Consider the following 22500-nt stretch of genomic DNA (forward strand, 5'->3'; position numbering starts at 1 on the left):
CGTTTCTCAGGTAGCAAACCTTCTCCAAGGTAACACAAGTGACAGCTGTATCAAAGTCAAGAGTTCACGCAGGCTCTCATTTGTCTGTTTAGAAGCAAGAAGTGAAATGTGACTTCAGTGTGGGTGGGAAAGATATTCACAAGCTGAAACTGGAGCATCCAGCTGCACAGCTGAGCATCACTTTATTACAGTCCACTTGTGTCCATGGCTGAGATTTATCTCTCATCAGCTTTCTCTGCCTCCTCAATCACTGCACTGTTTTCTGCTTTATTTGCTTGGGTCATTTTAGTCTCCCCCGTTCCCGTTAAGACAAATCCACTAACTTATGAATATACAGTAGCTGTTATGGAGAGATCGAAGGGATCGTTTTAGACTACTATTTTTAATTCCAGGTCTTTTACAGTACCAACACAGTGTAGAATTAAATGCACATTTTCCTTCTAATTAAGCCTTTTTAATCTGCTCACCTCAGTAGGGTAGGTGGTAATTTCCCACTGCAGCAGATTAAAAAGGCTTAATTGGAAGGAAAAGTTACATTTATAATTTTACTATATATAGCACACGCACACACACACACACACACACACACACACATATATATATACCCACTGAGGTGCACAGATGAGATAGGTGGTGATTTTACAATGAAGAAGATTCTGCGTGAGTGAGTGTGTGTATGAGTGAGCCTGTATATGAGTGAGTGAGCGCGGATGTGTGTGTAAGAGCGTGTGTGTGTGTGTGTGTGTGTGTGTGCTTGCGTGCCCACTCATCCAGCATGTGCACCTTTGATTACTCCACAGCATGTCCATATACAAATACAGTTCTGACCGCATCCAAACATCCAGTCAGCTTATAAGTGTATTTGGTAATGTCCCCACTTCACTGAACGAATAAGAGCCCTTCAGTAAAGTGGAATGACACAATTTACACCGTTCCATCACAGAGCAAAACCCAATTACCGCTCCTTCACTGGGTTCATATTCTCTGACCCTAATCGTCAAGGGAAAATGAAATGGTAGTGTGGGAGAGGGAGCGATGCAGCATGATACCGGAGCAGAGTCTCCTTTCTCATTCCACTGTATTCACTATACAGAAAGTAATTAGCAGAAGCGATTATCTATCCATCCTTGCTGAATTCCACCCATAAACACACAGTTCAGTTCATTCTTGAACGCCAGATCATTGACTCTAGTTGTTCTGCACTCTTCCGTTCATATTTAGCAGCTGGTTGGCTCTTAATAATGTAGCTTAGTAATCTAGCTTTTTTCTAGACATTGTTTAAGAACTATCTTTTATCTAGTTTATTGTTAACTGTTATCTAGTTTGTTCAGTGGACTCAACCTTATCTACATTAAAGAATGTAAACAGCTTATCTCTACTTCTTGTTTTTTTTTTTTTTACCTCGCTGTTTATTAATAAATAGACTGCAAATGACTAAGATCCTCCTCTTCTTCCTCCTCCTGCTGTTCTGGAGCATTCCAGGTTTTCAGAAGTTTATTTAGCTTCTCCAGAGCATTTTTGACGAAGCATAAAAAAAGCCATTAGCTAAAGCTGGCAGAAGCTTTTGTCGGCTTTAAGTGGAGAGGACTGAGACACGGTGTCACGGTGTTCGAGTGCTTTGTATACAAACATAACATACACTTTTCCCCTGTATGCTATCTGAATACTTAACTGCATTCACATACATTGTCCTTGAACATTTACTCTCACTCTCTATCATTCCGTGCCTTTATCCTGAATATATGAACGGTGTGTGTGTGTGTGTTCAGTCCTGCTGTCTGTATCAGTTGAGCAGTGCTGCTAAGAGGAAGTGTACAGAGGTGACAAAGTGCCTCCATGAATGTTGGTCCTGTTGAAAGGATCTCGGACACAGAGCAGCACACAGCAAATGAACCGGAGCAGAGACTCCTGTAGCCCTTCACTCTGGTCTCTACACCTCCACCAAATCCATTCCCTCGCCCAGGATGTAGCCCTCTCCGCTGTATGCGGGGTCGGTCCAGCTCGAGTCCAGTGCCAGTTTATGTGCACCTAACCTGACCTAAGTGGGCAGCAGGGGATTTTATTCATTTCCGGTGGAATCCAGAATGACATTTAGCTTCATCCTCAAAGTGCTTTGGGGCTTTTGCTCTATGTGTCTGGGGTTGGAATGAGGACAGCAGGGTAGATAAGAGGTCAGGACAGTGTGCTGAAAGGAAATATCAAAATGATTAGTCATTCTACACCACTGATTCTCTTAGAATGGCTTTTACCCCCAGGGTTTTGGGGTATTTTTTTATATTATTCTAACTTTCTTGAACAATGTGATAACCATAATGTGAAAGTAGAAAAGTCCTCTTTCCCAGTATAGCATTTTATAGTTCTCATTCCTTCAACGGATTTAAATCGATGGCAGCTAGACGTGTCTGTTTATTACAGCAGGTTATTCCTTTCAGTAAAGGGGAAGAAACCGTTCAAATGTATAAACGATGCTAATGATGCTGATCAGACACTAGTTTGAATACATTTCTCATCATAGGTAGATTGTCTGTGGGCAGAAGGTTCAGGAATAAAAAGTTAATCGCTGCAGTAAATAAATGTGATGGTACGTATCAGTGTAAATGTGTTTAATAATCTGCAGATATCACAAAAAGGTCAATGCATATTATGAATATAGAACAGATTGTTGTTCTGTCTTTCCTCTCTCTCGCTCTCTCTCTGCCTGTTTCCTAGGTTGTTGTTTTTTCTTTTAAATACTAGATTGTTGTACTGTTTCTATTTTTAAATCTTTCTCTCTCTCTCTCTCTCTCTCTCTCTCTCTCTCTCTCTCTCTCTCTCTCTCTCTCTCTTATTCTCTCTTATTTTCTCTCTCTCTCTCTCTCGATGTGTGTGTACCCTGCTAAAAAAAACAATATAACCTTTACAACACACATTTTTGGTCTTAGCTTCCGCTCTCTCTTTTAGCGAGTAACAAGTAGTATGTGGTGGCGATGACCATGTTTTTTTTAAGAGGTGCTACCCGGAGTCGTCTGCCTGTAGACAACTCCTGCTCTATATCTTCTTTATTCTCTGAAAAATTATAGAAACAAAATAAGAAACAAAACTATACATCACTCATTTGTTTATATTGTGCAGTGAACGAGTTACGATAAAACAGCTACTGCTTAAGTTACATACCTTTAAGCATCAGTATTTGTGCCCTGAAGAAGTCTTGCTTCCATCGTACCCAAAAAACCTGAGTTTGGTCAAACATGTCGTAGTTAAAGTCCTTCATTTCGCTAATTGAAACAACTGCAGTCCAGCCGTCATCCAGGTACCTCACGTATGCAAAACATTCTGATTCCCAGTGATCAGCAGATTCGTCGTGTAGAAGCGGAAGCTTCTCCCCAAAGAAAATCCTAATTAAAGTGGCAAAAACAAGATGATGTGGAACACGTGCACTTATACTAATTTCGATAAACACTCTAAGGATATAATGTAGTCGAAAACATTGCGAGATTTATTTTTGGAAAGTGCAGGAACTACATTTACCTTTGTGTACATAGTTGCTTTAAAGGTTGCATAGCAACGCTGATGCTGGGTAATATATATATATATATATATATATATATATCTCTTTCTAAATTCTGTATGATTTATATGCTGCTTCCCTCATGGAGCCCGGGAAGTCAACATTTATTGGTATTACTATATTTAATGTGTGGAGACACTTTAATCCCTAACGAACGATTTTTAAATGTTTTTATTCTTTGTTATTCAAAGCTTTTTTGAGCTTTGTTATTTCAGTTCTTTATTCAAAAGAGGGAGCAAAAGAAATAACACACTTATAATTAAATATATTCCAATATATTGTGTTTTAATCTTATATTAATGTGTTACATAGAAACATACACAAGCAAAAATAAAGGTTGTTCCCATAAAGCTCATTCCAGCAAGATCATACTGGTTAACCAGCTACACCAGCCCCGTTTTGCTTGATAACACCATGACTATGCTGGTGACCCATCTATACCAGCACTATACCAGCACTGACCAGCACTATACCAGCATGAACCAGTAAAATCCAGCCTGGACCAGCATGGAATTGATGCTGGTTTATGCTGGATTTTTCAGCAGGGTATGTTTTTATTTCACAGATGTTGTTTGTATTCCGTTGTGTTTGTATATAACATTAATACGCCACTCAAATAAAATTGTAACACTGTGATGTGTGCATGTGTGTGTGTGTGTATGTCTGCCTGTTTGTCAGTAAGAGTGGCAATGCCAGAGGCGAGTTTTGGTTGTGCGTACACACACACACATATACACACACACACAGAGGGAGGGCCGATGTCTCAATGAGAAGGCCGATCTCTTGGCTCTCAAAATGTAATGATTAAAGAGTCTTCTTTTTCTCTCTCTCTCTCTCTCTCTCTCTCTCTCTCTCTCTCAGTCTCTCTCAGTCACTCTCAGTCACTCTCACTCCCTCGCACTTTTTTTAGTTAAGCACACAGGAGGTTACCTCCTTTGGACTGCTTTTGCATCTATTACAAAATGAGGGACTTGAGGGAAATGTGAGTACTTTCAGAAAGCAGGTCTCATCTTCCTGTGCCACACTGATAACATCCCCTTGGAAAAACGTGTTTAATGATTGTGGGAAAGAACAGTCTCCCTGATATGCTGCAGATGCACTCAACCACTGTTGTGTCATATACCTGTGTGAGTCTGTGCCCACTGTAGCCTTAGACTCCTGTTTTTCCTGTTTCATCCACCTTAAGCTACAGCATGTCTGAAATGCTTTTCTGCTCACCTCAGATGTAAGTTATCATTGACTCCCAGTCTGCTAAAAATCTTCTCTTAGCATGCATTCATGAGGGAAATAAATGCATGATGTTTTTTGTGGCATGTGCATCACAGGAAGTGGACTCTGTGTGTGTGTGTGTGTGTGTGTGTGTGTGTGTGGTGTGTGTGTGTGTGTGAAAAGAGCAGGAGGCTAGGCTCTGCACTACAGGAGAAAGGACGCGCTTGTAATAGAATAGAAATGATAAAAATACCAGTTCCTGATAGGTTTAATGCCATACTGCATCAGATGTTTAGGCTGTGTGTGTGAAATGGACAGAAAGGGACAGAACAAATACGCTGATGGGTGGAGAGAGCTAACAGGGCCTAAAGAAAGGGCCATGGTGTTAATTAATGTGCATTAGCATGGTCCGCTAATGCCACAAATGAGCTGCGCACCGAAGAGAAGAACCATATGCCGAGTTGTTTTGAAGCATCCTGTCTTTAAATTAGCACTCTCATTCTTAAGCTTCTTAATTCTGTCCTCTTTACGTAACCACAACGCTACTGAGTCGAGGAAACGATGCTGAAGGGCTGTTTGGCGGGGAGGTGCCTCCTTCCACTATCCTCTAATTATCTAATTAATCCTCAACGAATTTGCATTTGTATTAACTGTGGGATTATGTTAATTGACAGGCCACTTTTGCTAGTTGACGCATTTGATATTGTAATGGAGATGAGCAGGGTTAACATGGGGTGCAATGGAGTGGGAAGTCTCATTTACTTGAGCTTCAGGAGAAAGGATGGATTTTTTTTTTTTCTTTCTCCATGGTTCTTGTTGTTTTAAATCAGCTCCATGGCAAAATGATTTTTAATGCTTGATAAGAAGGTCCAACCAGTTAACCTTCACTAATTCTCTTATGTTAATCTCCCATAGTAGCTCCTAATCTGCAGCTCTGGGTTTGCTGTGACACACAAGAACTCACTGTAGGAAAAGTGTAAGAAAAGTTGGTTTTCAGCACCACAGATTAAACGTTAAGGACATTTTTAACCAAAAGCTAACACGTCATTCGTATTGTGTATGTGTATGAAATAATGATGTTTATAATACAGCAGCGCTAGACTTTTTTTTTTTTGGATCAGAGACTAGCTACAGAGAGAGAAGAGAAAAGTGAAAAGCATTCACCTGCTTTCAGAATGACCACAAATGGGAGTTTCCCACTACGAAACAAACCTTCAAGTCATAATTACAGCTGTGAAACACCAAGGTCAGTTTGATGCATGAGTTTCAGCAAAGTAGGGAGTCATTCTTTGTACTGAATGACAGGTTGTACTCATTTTCCTAAGAACAGCTAATTGTTAGCACTTGCTGTTTTAGTCATATTCGTAGAATAGAATGGAAGGCTTTATTTGTCACGTATACATTACATATATTTCAACTTTTTTTTTTTTTGGAGGGTCACAGCACAGGGTCAGCCTTGATGCAGCACTCTGGAGCAGAGAGAGTTAAGGGCCTTGCTCAAGGGCCCAACAGTGACAGCTTGGCTGTGCTGGGGCTTGAACCTCGTTTCCTCTGCTGAACAACCCAGAGCCTTAACTGCTTGAGCCGCCACTGCCATTCATTTCTGAAGATCAGTAAAAATTCTATGCATGTGGTATATTTTTATTTCAATAATAGGCCTTATGTTGAATATTAAGTGTTACGTTGTCAGAATAAAGTGCCCTCGATTTTTCATGTGCTTTTCAATAACAAAGCGTGTGAACCAGACCTACTCGTAATTACCACTTCAGCAATAGGAAGTAGGATCATTTTGTCAGCACATGAAGGCAGCTTTAGTCCCTCTGCTTTAAGTTCAAAACAGTTTTGTCTCAGAGTAAAGGAGTGCTTCAGGACAGAAAGTGGTGGGAGTTTGTGAGTTTTGCTTTAATTCAAGGCAGTGAGACATCAAACATATGGAACAAAGAAAGGCCACATAGATTAACATTTACATTTATGGCATTTTATAGACACTGCTGAACAATTGAGGGTCTAAGAGCCTTGTCTAGTGGCCCAGGAGTGACAGCTTGGTGGCTCTGGGATTTGAACTCGCAACCACTGAGCTGCCACATCCCCTACATTAGCAAACAGTCATGAGATGCTTTAAGTGGACATTTGAGTGTTTATACCACTTAAACATTCATCCACAGTAACTGTCTTATACCAGTCAGGGTCAGTGTGGTTTTTTTAATAACAAATTATTCAGATTTTGGTCGTTCTAGTGCCGGGTATTTGAACCTTCCATGTAAACCTTTTTTAAAATTTGTCAAAGTTTACAGGGAGGTACACGATACCTGTGAAAGCAGAAGGGTCAGGCTGGTCAAATTTTCTGCAGGAGCTTAAGTGGGATTTAAAAGCAGTCCATACACGGCTATAATCAAATGTTCTCGAAGTGCCAGTGTGAAATAAACCCAAACCACAGTATAAAGGGTTTTATCTACGTGTTATTTGTCTGAAACTAATGAATGAAACTGGACCTTCCCAAAATTTAGTTGATGTTACAAATGAAAGAAAGAAAGAAAGAAAGAAAGAAAGAAAGAAAGAAAGAATGTTGTGTGACGTTGACATACACACCCACTCACAACCTGACGTGTAGCTCTTATCTCTGAGATTTAGCCTTGGCCACACGGCACCAACGGCCCACTTCCACTGTGTAGATTGGGGTCACAGAGCAAATGGGAATTGCAGAATGTGGAAGATTGTCATGGAGACAGAAGATCCCTGAAGAGTCCCTTTATTCCAACTGGAGGAAAAGCTCACTCAGCTGCTATCTTACATGCTTCAGGGTCAGAACACATCTCCTAGACAAACTCCAGACCACAAAGCTGTGAGACGAGCAGGTCTATTATGTCTGGAACTAATGAATGGTACTGACCTTGCACAAAACGATGCACGCTGACAAGGTAAAGGAAGGCGAAGATGGAGGTGCACTTGCCCCATCGACGACATCATTCGCCGTTCATTTGGCCAACGTTTTGAAACCGAACACTTTGGGAGAAGAGCTTATGTTTGTCTCGTTCTCAGCCCCGGCTTGATCTACTTTATTTTGAATTAAAATGGGATTGTAAGCAATAGTGAGATTTGGCTTTGATCACTGACATGCTTTTAGGTATACGAGTGATTGCCTTTGGAATATCCCGAGAGCTGTTAGACTCACTAATGTCTTGGCTTGAATGCAGATGGCTTTGCTCGTTGCTGAACTCACTTCCTGGAAGCCTGGCCTGGCATAGGAAGCCTTAGCATCTCTAGATAAAGTTGTCTGATGCTCTCTATTGCTCCAGGAGTTGAGAATTTAGACTTTAGTGTTGGCATGGCAACAGCAGGCCATTTCTGCTTGGCACTCGGTGAGAAGTTGTTATGGTAACAAACACTTCTTTTTTTCTGTTTTTTTTTTTTAAATCCCCCTTTGTGTTTGGTGGTGATGAGCTACAGACTCGTGTCTCTGGGGGCTTGTGGAATACCTGGGTAAATGAAGTTTACTGATTTCAGCCATTGCCTTATTTGGATGATATGTTCATCAAGTGTTCTTGGTGTGGGTGGACTGTTGGCTCTGCTGTATTGGAACGAGGAGAATTGTTCTCGTCCATGCCCACACATACTCACTTGTACACACAAAACGCCTTCACAGAGGAATGTTTTATGAGGCAATAGCCCTTCTCGTCTCCCTAACTCTGCTAACAACAGCGAGGGTGCACAAGCATGGTGTCCATGATCAGACTCAAATATGTTTTTTTTGTTTTTTTTTATTCTTCTCAGGCCAGTTATATGAGAAATGGAGATTAATTCTCAACCTTTTCAAACATTCATCCTTATATTCTTGAGCTTTCTGAGCATGGTTTCTTTCCACCGAATGCCAGCGTTCTCATTTGTACTTTTTTTTTTCCAGCAGATACCAGCAGCGTTAAAAGCCTTAACCTCAACCACAGTTTTTCTAGTATTCAATGTGTTCAGGACTCTGACCTTGTTCAACTCAAACCACAAATCATGGCACACATTAATGCTTTAATGCAGTCTGCGATAGACAAGTGGTGAATAACCATTCTCAGTAGAAGTGAAATCGGCGTCTAGTACACCGGATGAATCCGTAAGGCAAAATCCATGCTTCTGAAATAGAGGCACTGCTCTAAAAGCACTCTAACGCTGACATCACTCTTTATTCTGTCTCCCATTCTCATCTGCTCTTTAAGCTTTTCTATCATCTCAGCCAAGCGTCCATTATTTTAGTGGATATATGTAAAGAGAAAGATCGACTGAAGTGAGTTTGAGCCTCAGACTTCAGCCTCTCTGTGGTATTCTTAAATGGCTTTCTTCATTTCATTGTTATTTCCAGCATGTTTTTAAATGTTCAGTACAAGATCATCCCAGTATATGTTTTTTTTGTTTTTTAGTCTGTGACATAATGTAATATAATGTTCTTCCTGTCAGATTATGCAATAAAGATCCTCTAACAATAGACCTGCGATTAAGGAAAATTACTAGGATCTTTTTGACGTCACGGTCCAGGCTCATGGAGAAACCAGGGTCATGTAAACAGAAATATTCTTTGTGTAATATAGCAGCAATAGTGAAAATGATCATGGCTGGTAAAAGTGAGACTTGGAATGATTTTTATTATATAAAACTGGCTTAGAGTGATCTTTGCAGTCTGTTCAACATTAAATCATTGCATTACCTGTCCTTACATGATAAAAGATATGGCTACATGGTTCAGTAAAAGCTAATCAGTCACTCATTTATCTGACTTCTCAATTGAGCTCAGTTCACAAATCAGAAGGTGTGTATTCATTTTCTCCTCCAGCAGCTCTGATAGCAGTTCCAGCAGGACATAAAAGGACAGGTTATTAAAATGTACTCCTTCTAAACCAATATCATTTCTATAAAAACAGCTCATTCATAGGGAATAGTACCATGCAAGCTCGATATAATGTACAGCTTATAATAAACTGATTTTTGATAAGCTTCTGACTTCTAAAGCTTTGATTTAGTGAACATTTATGGAATGAGTCTCATGTGTTAGTGCATTGGATTGATCGGTCAGTAAGCTTTCCAACACAAGAGACAAAATTGCTGGTTATTGTTAGAAAGACACATTGCTGTATTTTTTTTTTTTGTTGACTTCAAGATGAGAAAAATGAGATGGGGAATACAAGTGAAAACAGTCAAATAGTGTGTACAAGTTCAAGTGGTAAAGGCTCTGGGTTCTTGATTTGAAGGTCAGGGTTCAATCCACCGCACCACCAAGCTGCTAGAGGTGTGCTGTATCATAGCTGACCCCAACTTTCTCACCTGGGATATGCAAAGAAATTGTGCTTCTTCTTTTTAATCAGTTCAAAATAACTAGGTGTGATATAGCACCACTCCAAAGTGTATGAAGTTTCATTACAGATTGTTTGCTGACGCTTGCGCACAGCAGGTTAAGCTCATTCCCATAAGATGAGGACCGAACATGCAGTAATGGATGAATTAGCTTGGACCTGCCAGGCTTGAGCTGTTACAGCCGACACTAATTGATGTTAGCTGCATGGTAAAACGCAGTGGATACTGGAGAGTTAAATAGTATTGAATCGGATTAGAGCACAACACATGACAGCAATTTCGAGGATATTAAGAATGTATTTTTAAGAACAGAAGGGAACAGGGTTGGTCAGCTGAGACCAGAGTGAGAAAGTAAGTAAGGGGTTTTATTTTTCTGAGGTCAAGAGCAGCAATAATAACAAGGTTAAGCTCCACTGCTGGAAGAATCCTGATTAAATTTGAAGATGTTTGAGAACATGAGCAAATGATGAGCGTTTATGTGCACGTTTCTAACGTTGCGCCTTTCTCTCCCGTTTCTTTTCAGTGATCCCGGACACTCTGTCTGTCACCTCGACCACTCAGACACTGTCCAAAGTGGAAGGGGACACGCTGCTTCTGAGCTGTGAGGTAACACGCCAAACGTCTCAGCACACACACGTTGCAGTCGGCTGGTATGTGCGCTCCCTGGACGAGCCGTCTGCCGCGCCTAGGGACCTTGTCACCCTGACGCGGGACATGGTACTGAGACCGGGAACGTCATACCGCCAGCGTCTGTCCTCCGGAGATGTGCGGCTGGACAAGACTAGCAGCACATCCTACCGACTCACCATTTACAGCCTACAGCCCACAGATCAGGGCCAGTACTACTGCGAGGCATCAGAGTGGATCCAGGACCCTGATCGCTCCTGGTATAGCATGACGCGCAAGCAGTCTGACAAGACAATGGTCAAAGTTCAGCCCACAGGTAAGAGCCAGGGTGAACAGGTTTGCATCATGGGGATCCCTGCATGGAATTTACTTCGAGTTCCTGCTTAAGATTATTATTATTATTGTATACATCCTCAAAGTAAAGTATTACTTAAGTTACTTGATACACAGTTATGTCTTCCAGAGTATTTCAGGGTTGCATAAGATTTCTGATGAATATGACACCTTCCCTAGTTGCACAATCCCCCAAACCTACACACATGCGGTTATACTTCCACTGAAACACACAATAAGGTCCATTTCCCACATAGATCACAGAGGATTTGGAGAAATATCGAATACTGAATTTTTTGTTTTGTTTTGTGGCATAAGCTCATTCAGAATGATTCTGTCCTGCCTAAACACAGCCACAGTGTAGCTGAAACCGTGCAGTACACAGAAGCCATTTCAGGCTTACAGTATGTATGCTATGTGCAGATCGCTATCTGAAATTAAGCTCATTACCAGCCTCCTAGGGAGGCAACAGTCAATCCTCTTATCACTGTTACCCGGGGTAGAGTTTATCCATGGCCTGTGCACTAGAGGATATTCCCATTTTACTGGTGCTGGTTGTGTTTTGAAGATTATAATAGTGTAGATTGTAGTCAAGACTGGATTGGCTCAGCTCTCTGGAAATCGAACAGCCACACTATCCCAGCCAGTGTCTGTGGAATTCCTATAATAAATAAACTTCCTATAAGCTTTAAAGAGAGAGAGAGAGAGAGAGAGAGAATTAAACCTTCTTCTTAGACATGCTGTGCAATTCGTATATGTGCATAACGAACCCTCCAGTACCTCTGGACTCAGTTCATTTCAGTTCAGTCAGTTTTTATGTTGGTGTTCTGTTCCCCAGCACCATAAGACGTCGTGTTATAGTGGATGTAGGTGTTCGCCGTGCCCGATCTCAAGTCGGTAACTCATTCTCAGAGCTCTGCTGCCCAGCGGCTTGATGGGAATGAAAGGTGACAGCCTACCTCCTCATCAAACACACAGCAGGATGGGATGTCTGGAACACCATGTTATTGGCCACTCGAGACTTGAATCAGGTGGAGCGAGACTGGAGAAGAGAACGGAGTAGAGCAGACCGCACAGATCTCAAAGGCACCTGGTCAGGAAGTAGAAACTTGATGGATTCTGTGTCTGCTGGTTGGCAGTTGAACATATAGGGGAAGAGAAACAGTGAGTCGAAGAGCATGTTCTCCACAGAGATGAGAGGACAGTAGGATAAGAGAGGAGATGGGGACAAATAGGCTATGGATTTGCCCTCTGTATGGAAAGCTGCTGGCTTGTTTAGCAGCGTTGAGAGGCCGAAGGATGTCATTTATTTCCTGTCTACTGATGTCCTTGTTTTATGGCAGTCTATAGTTTCATTGCTAATTTTTCACCCTGGAATGATATTTGCAAAGTTCTCCTTCTGAGTCACTGCAAGTAGTAAAATTAGTAATAAATGATTCAGCAGAAATTAAAGATTAAAGCCCACCAGTGTCATATCAGCAGGATCATATCTCCGTCTACATACTGTATAAAATCTGAAAGTTTCTCTTTCAGAAGACGGCAATAAAGGACAAACCTTTATGCTGCATGATTACTGTTTTTAAGCAGTGAATTCGTCAGCTAGGTGTGTTTGCTAGCAGACATGCCTATCCCATAAATCAATCATTAACGGCATTTGGCAGAAACCCTTGAATAAGGGTTCAAGGGTTGAACCCTTGAAGATGCCACACTAAAGGCATCTTGGCTCAGCTGCTTACCATTGAGTTTAAGACCAAATTGTGACCAAATTTCATTTTGTTTTGCAGTTTATTTAAGTACATACAAACTGTTAAATGCAGGATGAAAGACAAGAGATACAAAGCAAAATTCTAGGAAGCTCGGTGACACTGGGATGGATTTGAGGGACTTGTCTGTTCTTCTGTTCTGCTGGATGAGAGCATTTTAATTACCCACTTTCTCTGGCAGCAGACACTGGGGTGTCATTAAGCGCTATCAGGATGATGAATAAAAGCTAAGGTCAGTCAGTGAATCTGAAAGATTGAGTTAAGCTTGGTCAAGGTGACGTGAAAAAGGCAGAGCAGATGTGCTGTGATCACTCTGTATGCTGAGTGAGAGTAATTCTCATTGGAATTACAAACGGCGTTCCCTGAGCCGAGCGCAGATGAAGGAAAACGATTTGTCTTTTAAAGCCTGCTGTAACCAAGTGTCCTTGCAGCAGTTGGGGGTTATAAGGACAGGATGCTTTGTCTGAGCTGGCAGACTGCTAACCCGAGCCAGGACAATGCAGAGGGCAGTTTGTGTCTCTGAATGGATTCACTGCCAGCAGTGGGTTTTGGGGTCTGTGAGCAGGTTGTTGAGTATGTGGGTGGGTTGTTGGTTGTGTGTGTACTGTGGGTGTTGCTCGGTTAGTGTGTGTGTGTGTGTGTGTGTGTGTGTGTGTGTGTAAGAAGGTCGCTGGGTATGTTTTTATTGTGTTTCTGCTAATAAATGTGAGCTCACAAAGAAACAAATTATATACGAATGCTCGAACATAAACACAACAGCACACAGAAGGGAGATTTGGCTAGCGCTGAGATTTGTGGTTTCATTTCCCCAAACAGCAACTTGTATTTACGTACAGCATCCTCACTTTCCTCCGACTCACCACCCCCCAAATGGCTTACTGATGCATGACTCTTTTCCTCTGTTTTTTTATTCTCTTCTTTCTCTTCTTTCAAATTAGAATGTCAGGGTTTTTCCTGTGCGCACTTCCCTCAGGCATATCTCCCTCTATTAGATTTTGTGCTCTCTTGTTTCACTCAGCACACATTATACATAACAAAATCAAATCTCCCACAACTGTTCGCCCCAAACATTCCGTAATGAGCCTTATTTTCACTCATTACTCATCTCATATTAATGTGAAATCTTAAAGCATAGCTTTCTTTATGAGGTCAGAGATGAGCTTTTGTAAATCATAAATAGATTTCCCTTGACGTTTAATCAGTGGATGCACAAGCAGTTTATATAATGACTGAAAGTTAGCCAGTCCAGTGTTTTTCTCTGTGGGTGAACGAGGATGATGCTGAACAATTCCACGATATGCTTTTTTTTTTTTCCATTGGTTGTTGCGTTAAATCTTACCCAGATACAATAGTGCTATTTTCTGATTGGCTATTGTGTAGCCTCTTTTTTTTGATTGGCTGATAAATGTCAGGCTCAACTAAGCACTCCAGGGGAGACGCGCATGATTACTGCCTGGTTCCATAGAGACAGGGGTGCGGACTGATACATTTTGGGCGCTGCGGCATATTAAATATATGATAAATAGTCAAAAAGTTTTTCTGCGTGAGAAATACAATGTGTGGTGGGAGAGCGTGGCAAAAGACCGAAATGCGTGTCACTTAACAGCCCTGTGACATGGAGTAATTCCACCATTTGCAGGTGCTCATCTGTGTTTGTCTGTCTGAACTGGCCTTTTCAGCGCTGTCCCCCACTTCCTCTGACAGACTAAATTACTGCCTTAAAGTCTGCAGCCAAATGTTAGCCCCGTCTGGACAGGTGCTAGTTTGATTTGCTTCTTTGGGCCTTTTTACACCTGGTCACTTCATGTGTTTTCTCTGATCAAAAACTGTTCCATTTACATTAGGCCACATAAATGCGTCTTGGCGAATCAGATATCAATCCGATATTTCTACTCCCGCCCAATATGCAAATATATTTTACCTCATTTCCGGGGTAATTGAAATAGAACACGCTTTGGTGTATGCGGTTGCTACAAAAAACAGCATTTACTGTTTGCTGCATTTTCGCTGGCGGCAGCAGTGCATTTTAAGACCAAACGAGACACCTGGGTGAAAGATCGGAGCCAGCACTGATCGGAAAACATATTTGTTTCTGACACGAGTCACTAGTCACACGAGTCACAATAGGTTAGTTAATACACTAAAAAAAAAAAAGGAATACATGGTCAGTCAGGTTTAAAAAAATGTTATAGTTTGCATAAAATCTTGCAAGAAACCTGATTTCTTTGCTATACTAAACCGAATATTAACACGTTTATAACGATTAGAGTGAACATGATCAGTACATATAGTATTAGAGATGAGCCGGATACTCGGCTGAAACGAGTATCCGGTACGGATAAAGCACTTCTGCAGAGTACGAGTATTATACGAGTAATACGAGTCAATATCTGTGCTCGGATTGAATGAAAATCATCATTGGGTAGCTGATTGTGTCAGCATTCTGTGATAGGCTAGTCACAGCGCCCCTCCCCTACAGTGATAGGCTAGTCACAGCGCCCCTCCCCTACACACATACAGATGTATTGTGTTGCTGTGTCTCGCTCTGCTCACTCACAGTCACATACAGAACAGCTCTCTGTCTCTCCCTCAGTCACTCGGGTTCGCGGGTCTTTTCCGTTAACATTTAGGGTTTCTTCGGCTTTTTTCTTCGGGTTGTAACGTTAATAATACGTACTTACTAACCAGTAGAGTTCTGGTAAACGTGGGTTCGTTCAGACGTGGTGCTTGCTTGGTAGAATGCGACTCGCATTGCGTCTCTGCCTGTCGGAGATTTTTTTTTCTTTTTTTAAACCTTCAGCTGTCTCTAACCAGTAACCAAACACTGAGTGTCTGACACGTTTTTGCTGTATTTCATAGAAACATAAAGGTAGTAAGCTAATGTTATAAATATTACAAATTAATTATTACCGGTTAAAGCCCTGCTCATTTCAAGGCAAGCCCCACCCACTCCGAGTACGGATACGGATACAGATAATTCATATGGTTAACAGATACGGATACAGATACAGATAATGCTGTACTCGCCCATCCCTATATAGTATTACTGTAAACCTGTTACACTGGGATAATCTCATGAGGATGTATAACTCTAGTATAGTAGTCTTTTCAATTAAGCAATTACATCATTTATTGTTGGCTCAATTCTCAGCTCTGTGGTCTGTTATTCAGAGCTTTAAGCATTCCGAAAATCATACTGAACCTAAGAAAACTAATTGTGTTAATGTGATTCAATTCAATCACTCGGAACCGATGTAGACATTTCAATTAATTCAATTCTTTGAAGAGAAAGAATAAACTAAACTCGAACAGTGCGATCCTGAAGGCTGATTAAAGAGGCTGTTATAATACGAGCTATAAACATAAACCCACTTTATATTCACAGAAGCTACAATATCGTGCATTGTTTAGTTTTGATTGAGGAGCTTGATCATTTTAACAGTGGATGAATAAAAAACAATCACAAATGATTTAACACGAACATATTAAATCGACAAATATATAATCGTAGAGAGGGTCGTGCAAGACGTAGCGTTTTTTTTCTCCCGAGTTAATTTAATTACTGTCCGAGTACGAGCGTTTTATCATGGATAAGGCTTTACACTCATTAATTGCACAAGAGCTGTCAGATGACCTCTTTGGACTGATTAATAAGGAACAAGAGGCTTGTGAGGCTCACTCACAGAAGGGTACTGTACTCCACGGGTGTCATTTATCTTTACTTCCTGCGTGTTCCAGTATGACGCACGTACATATGAGTCATGTACAGTATATGATTCGCTTCGTCACCCATTAGCAGAGATTCAAACACTGCACATTTTAATGGATAGAAGGCGACTGCGTACTCAGTCGTTTGATATGCTGTCCATATCCAGCAGCTATCTCTAGCCCTGCTGTGGGTGTGTATTATAACCATTATCTCTTTTAAACCATAATGTAGCACGAACATGACAGGGTAACAAAAAAGATCCCAGCAAAGCTTTGTGCTTTGATCTGGAACGCCTTCATTAGGCAGCTGTATTTGGGGTTTTAAAGAGACTGGAGCTTAACAGGTTCTAATATGCAATGATTAGCCAGCAGATAGAGCTCGCTGAGTGGAGACACAGACAGAATCCTGATCTGAACTTCATCTCCCAGTACTGCCCTTCGGTTACTTAAAATCCAGCCTGCTGTGGATCTCTTTACTATATATATACGCTATGCTTTATTAAAATGCATGATGTATGGCCTATATGGCTCAAAATCACTCTTGCGTCAGTTTCCTGTTCATTTTGTTATCCCCTTTTCTCATTTCTTGCCTCATCTCATGCTCTACACCCCAAATCAGCCCTCCTCTTCAATCCCCCAGTCCCCCATCCGCCTGTTCTTTCTTCATCCTTCCTGTAATGAATGATTTCTGTGCTCAGCTCTGTGTTTCCCTGTACTCTTATAAATGTTCACGTTGGACTGCTGCAGGCTAGCGACATCCTAATAGAGCAACGCGATGCTGAAGCGCAGAAACGCCAACAGCTACGGATTTTTGACGTCACACGAGTCCTTTGATTTGTCCTGTCTAACATGCGTTTATTTTTGAGAGTGTAGTACAGGAAAGACAGGAAGTAAGTCCAACATTGGCATGTAAACTTTTCATTACATTTCACTCCATCAGAACGAGTGCTACATGGCCAAGAGCTTTGAACTCACACTTTAATACAGTTCTTGTGAAGTCTGATTCAAGTTGTGTGTAATTACAGCTTGGGGCGATCAGCACCGAACGAGTGCGTCGAAGTGGAAAATACACTGTTTTGGCGAGGAGGAAGCACAGCATGCCGTGTGGAAAATTAATTGTATAAATAAGTTCACTTTTGTGCCAACTTTGCCCATGCAGATGGAGTCTCAATTGTCTTTTCTGTGAAAATGATTGATGGTGCAAAGGCAAGTAGTCTAAAACCTTTGCTTAGTACAATAAACCCTTATCTGAAAATTTTCTGTCTTTCTCTCTTTCAGATCGGGACTTTAGTATCCAAGTGACAACAGATCGCCGGGCCTACACGGCAGGTGAGCCGCTGGAGCTCCGCTGCACCATAGATGCTCAGAATGTTGCTGAGCGTTACTTCTCGGTGTCGTGGGTCTTCAGCAGCTCGTCTATAGCCGTGGTGGGGCCCAGCGCTGTGCCCGTGCTGGGGGCAAACTACGTGCAGCGTGAGGCCACTGGCCTCATGACCGTTCGTAAAGAGAGTCCAGCTATCCACCTACTCAAACTGCAGCGCCTGCTTCCTGAGGATTCTGGGAAATACATCTGCAGAGTGACTGAGAGAGAGAAGACGCCCACCGGAGAGTTCATCGATCGAAGCAAGCGCTCCCGTAATGTTCAGATCACCGTGACTCCCCTGAGTGAGTATTTTTTTTCTCAGTGATGGTCCCTTTAGGCAGGTGAAATTCCTAAGCACTGCTTTTTTTCTCCCACTGAAGTAGAGTAGTATTGCATTCTTAAACTAACTAGACAGTAAAGAAAGGAAGCAGCCCAGCAATAAATTCAGTAATATTGTGGGCAGCGGGCCATTAGAGCTGTGTCATCCCTTTGTCCAAGCAGATTTTTGTAACACTCTACAAAGGCCATTGAGGGGGGTTTGTTTACTCAGATCCACAAATCTTGAGTTTAGGCTCTCTCGTATCACCTCCATTCGCCACCCTGGAGAGTAATGAAGGTGGAAAAGTAGAATAATGCCTTGTCTGAACTCCTTAGCCTTTTTTGACACTGTAAAATACCCCTTAATGGGAAATAAAGTATGGTGTCCGTGCATATATTCGTTTTTATTGCTCGTGCTGAAGGTGTGCTGCAAATGTAAGAAAGGGTTTGTTTGAAGGAAGAACTGTTCGAAGACTTAAAATGCTGAAAATCAAAGTGTAAATAAAAGGTGAAAGGAGCAAAGATGGCCTCTTTAGCAACTTAAAGGCGAACGTGAACAACCCCTGAAACATGTTATAGTCTGTATTCTTATATTGAAGTATGTGTTCAGTGAATTGAGGGTAAATTTGTTGGTTCTAAGGACTATTTCTATGCTCTATTGGCTTCTTTATGTAGAGAGGAAGAGACAGCTAAATCCCAGTAGTATCCTATCAGCAGGTATTCGAAAGGCCAATGTAGAATGTTGAACCCCCCGCTTTAACAAAGCAGAGCAGCTGGGATGAGCTCGGAGACATGAAGCAGGTGTAGAGGATTTGACCACCATATCCGTCCCCTCTAGCTCTACCAGAGCATTAGCTCCAGGATTGAGGCTGCAGTCCAGCAGAGCATATCCTCTCCCCTTCCTCGTTAATACTGCACACAGACACAGACATGCTCTCACACACCATGGGGCCCAAAGCAGCCATGTCAGTACACACCACACTCGCCCCAGCTGCAGTTTTAAACGTGCATTTATTCGGGTGACAGAAAGTGGAATCCTCAGCCTCTCTCCCCAGAGATCTGCTTAAAGCAGCCATAAACAAGGAAAGCATAGCAGAAGTAAATACATTATGTCCAGTGACCCAAGCACACACCCTTCTATATCCCGGTGCTTCTCGACTCATGTAATACAGAGGCAGGAGGGAGATTCTGTGGATGTGTTCCTAAGAGATCGTCTTTATTAGAGTAATTTGTTTGGCTTTGTCCCCCAGGAGCTTTTCTGCAATATATGCAGGCTTTATGAGACCATTAGAGCGATAACAACAGCCTGGGGCTGCTGCATACACACAACAATTGTCTATATTTCTTCCTTTCCTTCTTGGTTTTATTGTTTATTATGTTTGTTTTGTCTTTATCTCCATCTCAATTGCTCTCGCTGTTTTATTCAGATACGCACACACACACACACACACACACACACACACATGCGCAGACAGTTTGACTGCTTTTCTGCCCTTTCTGTCCTGTTCTTCATCAGTTCCCATGTCTGGTCTTCATGTTGTGCATTGAGGCAATGTGTGACAGGCCTGCCAGCACACCAAAGCCACAGAAACCCTGCTGACAAATTGGGCCTGATGGAGGGTCTGGTTTTCAGTCAGATAAGAAGCAGCTGCAGCGGTGGCAGGAATCTCAAACACATTGAGGCTGAGAAAACATGGTGAGAAAATCAGTAAGCACCAGGCAGACAGTGGAGAGGAAGAGACAAAGATGAAACTGCTCACGCACTCGCTGATTTAACAGCTTCTTTTCTTATGGCTCACGTAGCTCCAGATAAGAAGCAGACCAAAGGTGAATATGCTGGGAGATCAGAACGCAGACGTACAACCTCACATATTCATTTTAGACAGATTAAAATCAGCCTCCTCCTGTATTTAAGAGCGTGGGCTGGGCTGGTAGTAGTGGCACAGTATGTTGCTTGGTGATTTGTTCTGCCATGTTGGAGAAAACTTTCTGCCCAAGGGAAGATCAGCTCTGTAGTAGCACAAGAGAAAAATTGTTCCCCTTCAAAGTCTCTTTTTTTTTTTTCTATTTTCTTTGATTGTAAAGAGGATGTGGTGGTGAGTAAAAATCCCTGTCGAAAACACCAGGGACCTGCTTTGATCCACACTGTGCTTGCAAGATCCTCCACTGAGCTTTCTGATCCAGAGCAGTCCCCAAACTCCTGTCAGTCTACATCCACTAACCATTGTACAGTACAATAAACCAGGACCCAGCTGGAGAGTCTGCAAGGGCAACGCACATGATCAGCCACCATCGTGAGCTCGTCTCTATCTCAGATCGTTCATGAGCAAGTAGTTAATCTGATTTAAAAAGCAAAGAAGATTGCCTTTTAAATCGGTAACAAGGATCACTATTAGTCTGTATCACAGGACATATTGACTGTTGACTAGTAAGACAAGATGACGTTTTTTAGTACACGTTCTAAGATCCTCATCAGTGCAAACTAAATGTTGATTTCTTTTGCATCATCTCTCTTTCTCTCTCTCTCTTTTAGGCAGTAACATTAGCATGTCACTGACCAGCAATTCCTCCGAGGTGTTGGAGGGAGAGAACATCCACTTGACATGCTTAGCGCATTCCGCAGTCGGGGCTCTGTCCGTCGTCTGGCAGTGGACAGACAAGGATGGCAGCGCCCCTGCTGTTGACCTGGCGTCGGTGGACCGCTTTGGCACCGTACAGCTTGGATCCAGTTACCTGGAGCGGCACAGCTACGGGGAGGTCCACGTGGAACGGATCCGATCGGACACCTTCACCCTCTCCCTGTACAATGCCTACCCCACAGACGAGGGGGAGTACCGCTGCAGTGCCACCGAGTGGATACAAAGCGGCAGTGCGCCAGACTGGGAGTGGCAGCAGATCGGAGACAACACAGCCACCACTGCCATATCAGTGAGATCTGTCGGTAAGAAAAATTAGAGCTTGTTGAAACTGACGATATCACTAATGCTGGGTTGTAATGGTGATAGCCGATCTCGTTTTATTACTAAAACACATGGGCATAGAAACTGTCAGAGAACTTGAAATGTGCTTCTATTCATTCGTGACACTGTGCCTTGAAAAAGCATATTACAAGCCACCTAATGGATAGAAAAGACTTTCTTTGCTCTGTCTGTGCTTTTATGAATATGTCTGCTATAAAATGGACTACACACACACACACACACACATTTGTATCAGTGTATCACACTTGTATCAGTATCCTTTTGAAGAGCTCACTCACTCACTCACTCATTTTCTACCGCTTATCCGAACTACCTCGGGTCACGGGTCATTCACTCACGCAATCACACACTACGGACAATTTTCCAGAGATGCCAATCAACCTACCATGCATGTCTTTTAACCGGGGGAGGAAACCGGAGTACCCGGAGGAAACCCCCGAGGCACGGGGAGAACATGCAAACTCCACACACACAAGGTGGAGGCGGGAATCGAACCCCCAACCCTGGAGGTGTGAGGTGAACGTGCTAACCACTAAGCCACCGTGCCCCCTGTGAAGAGCTTCTATTGATATAATGATATTAAGGAAGCATCAACCTGAATCCAATCCTTATAGTAAAAGTTGCAGATTTTGAAGGAAAACTATTAAGAACTTTACCTTTTAGGAACTAAACAAATTCACACACAAGTGTCTTCAAAAGTGTCAGATATTCCTATTCTTGTTTCCTTGTTGGTCCTCAGTAATAACACCATATGTCCGACACAAACAGGGTGTGAGTCCTGTAGGAGCTACATGTTTCAGCACTAGAGGGAAATTCTTCATTAGCAGCAGTGTGTCGTTGTTTAAGACCTGCTTATGTTATTATACCATGTTCATAATTTCACTGGCTTCTCTTTACATCGAACTTCCAATTAGTTACAGCATATAAATCGTTTTTTTCTTGCTCACATGTAATTGTGGGGACAGCAGATGCTCATGACTCATCTTCATGTCTTCTTTATGTCCCGCATTACACCGAAGACAGAAGACAGGTGTGATAGCGGCATAATTAGCACAAAAAAAATATGTTTGCTCTTCAAGTACTTGGATATTGTTCCAGTATTTTTGTGTGTTGTCTTGTGGTGTGGTGTGGTGTGGTGTGTTGTGTTGTGTTGGTTGTGTGGCAGAGGTTTAACATGCACTACAGTGGTGGCTGAGTGTGTGTTGTGTGTTGTGTTGTGTTGGTTGTGTGGCAGAGGTTTAACGTGCACTACAGTGGTGGCTGAGTGTGTGTTGTGTAGTGTTGGTTGTGTGGCAGAGGTTTAACATGCACTACAGTGGT

General features: G+C 42.1%; 1 protein-coding gene across 2 annotated transcripts in view; it reads left to right on the forward strand.

Moving 5' to 3' along the window:
- Nucleotides 1-22500, forward strand: part of igsf3 (immunoglobulin superfamily, member 3) — a 126881-nt gene that overhangs the window by 72018 nt on the left and 32363 nt on the right. For both annotated transcript variants that reach the window (XM_060876151.1, XM_060876152.1), the window contains exons 3-5: nucleotides 10611-11030; nucleotides 17797-18183; nucleotides 20733-21140. In XM_060876151.1, coding sequence (XP_060732134.1) covers nucleotides 10611-11030; nucleotides 17797-18183; nucleotides 20733-21140 — 1215 coding nt within the window. The remainder of the gene's footprint in view (nucleotides 1-10610; nucleotides 11031-17796; nucleotides 18184-20732; nucleotides 21141-22500) is intronic.

The sequence above is a fragment of the Tachysurus vachellii genome, chromosome 8 (genome assembly GCF_030014155.1).
Source record: "Tachysurus vachellii isolate PV-2020 chromosome 8, HZAU_Pvac_v1, whole genome shotgun sequence".
Classification (NCBI taxonomy): Eukaryota; Metazoa; Chordata; class Actinopteri; order Siluriformes; family Bagridae; genus Tachysurus; species Tachysurus vachellii.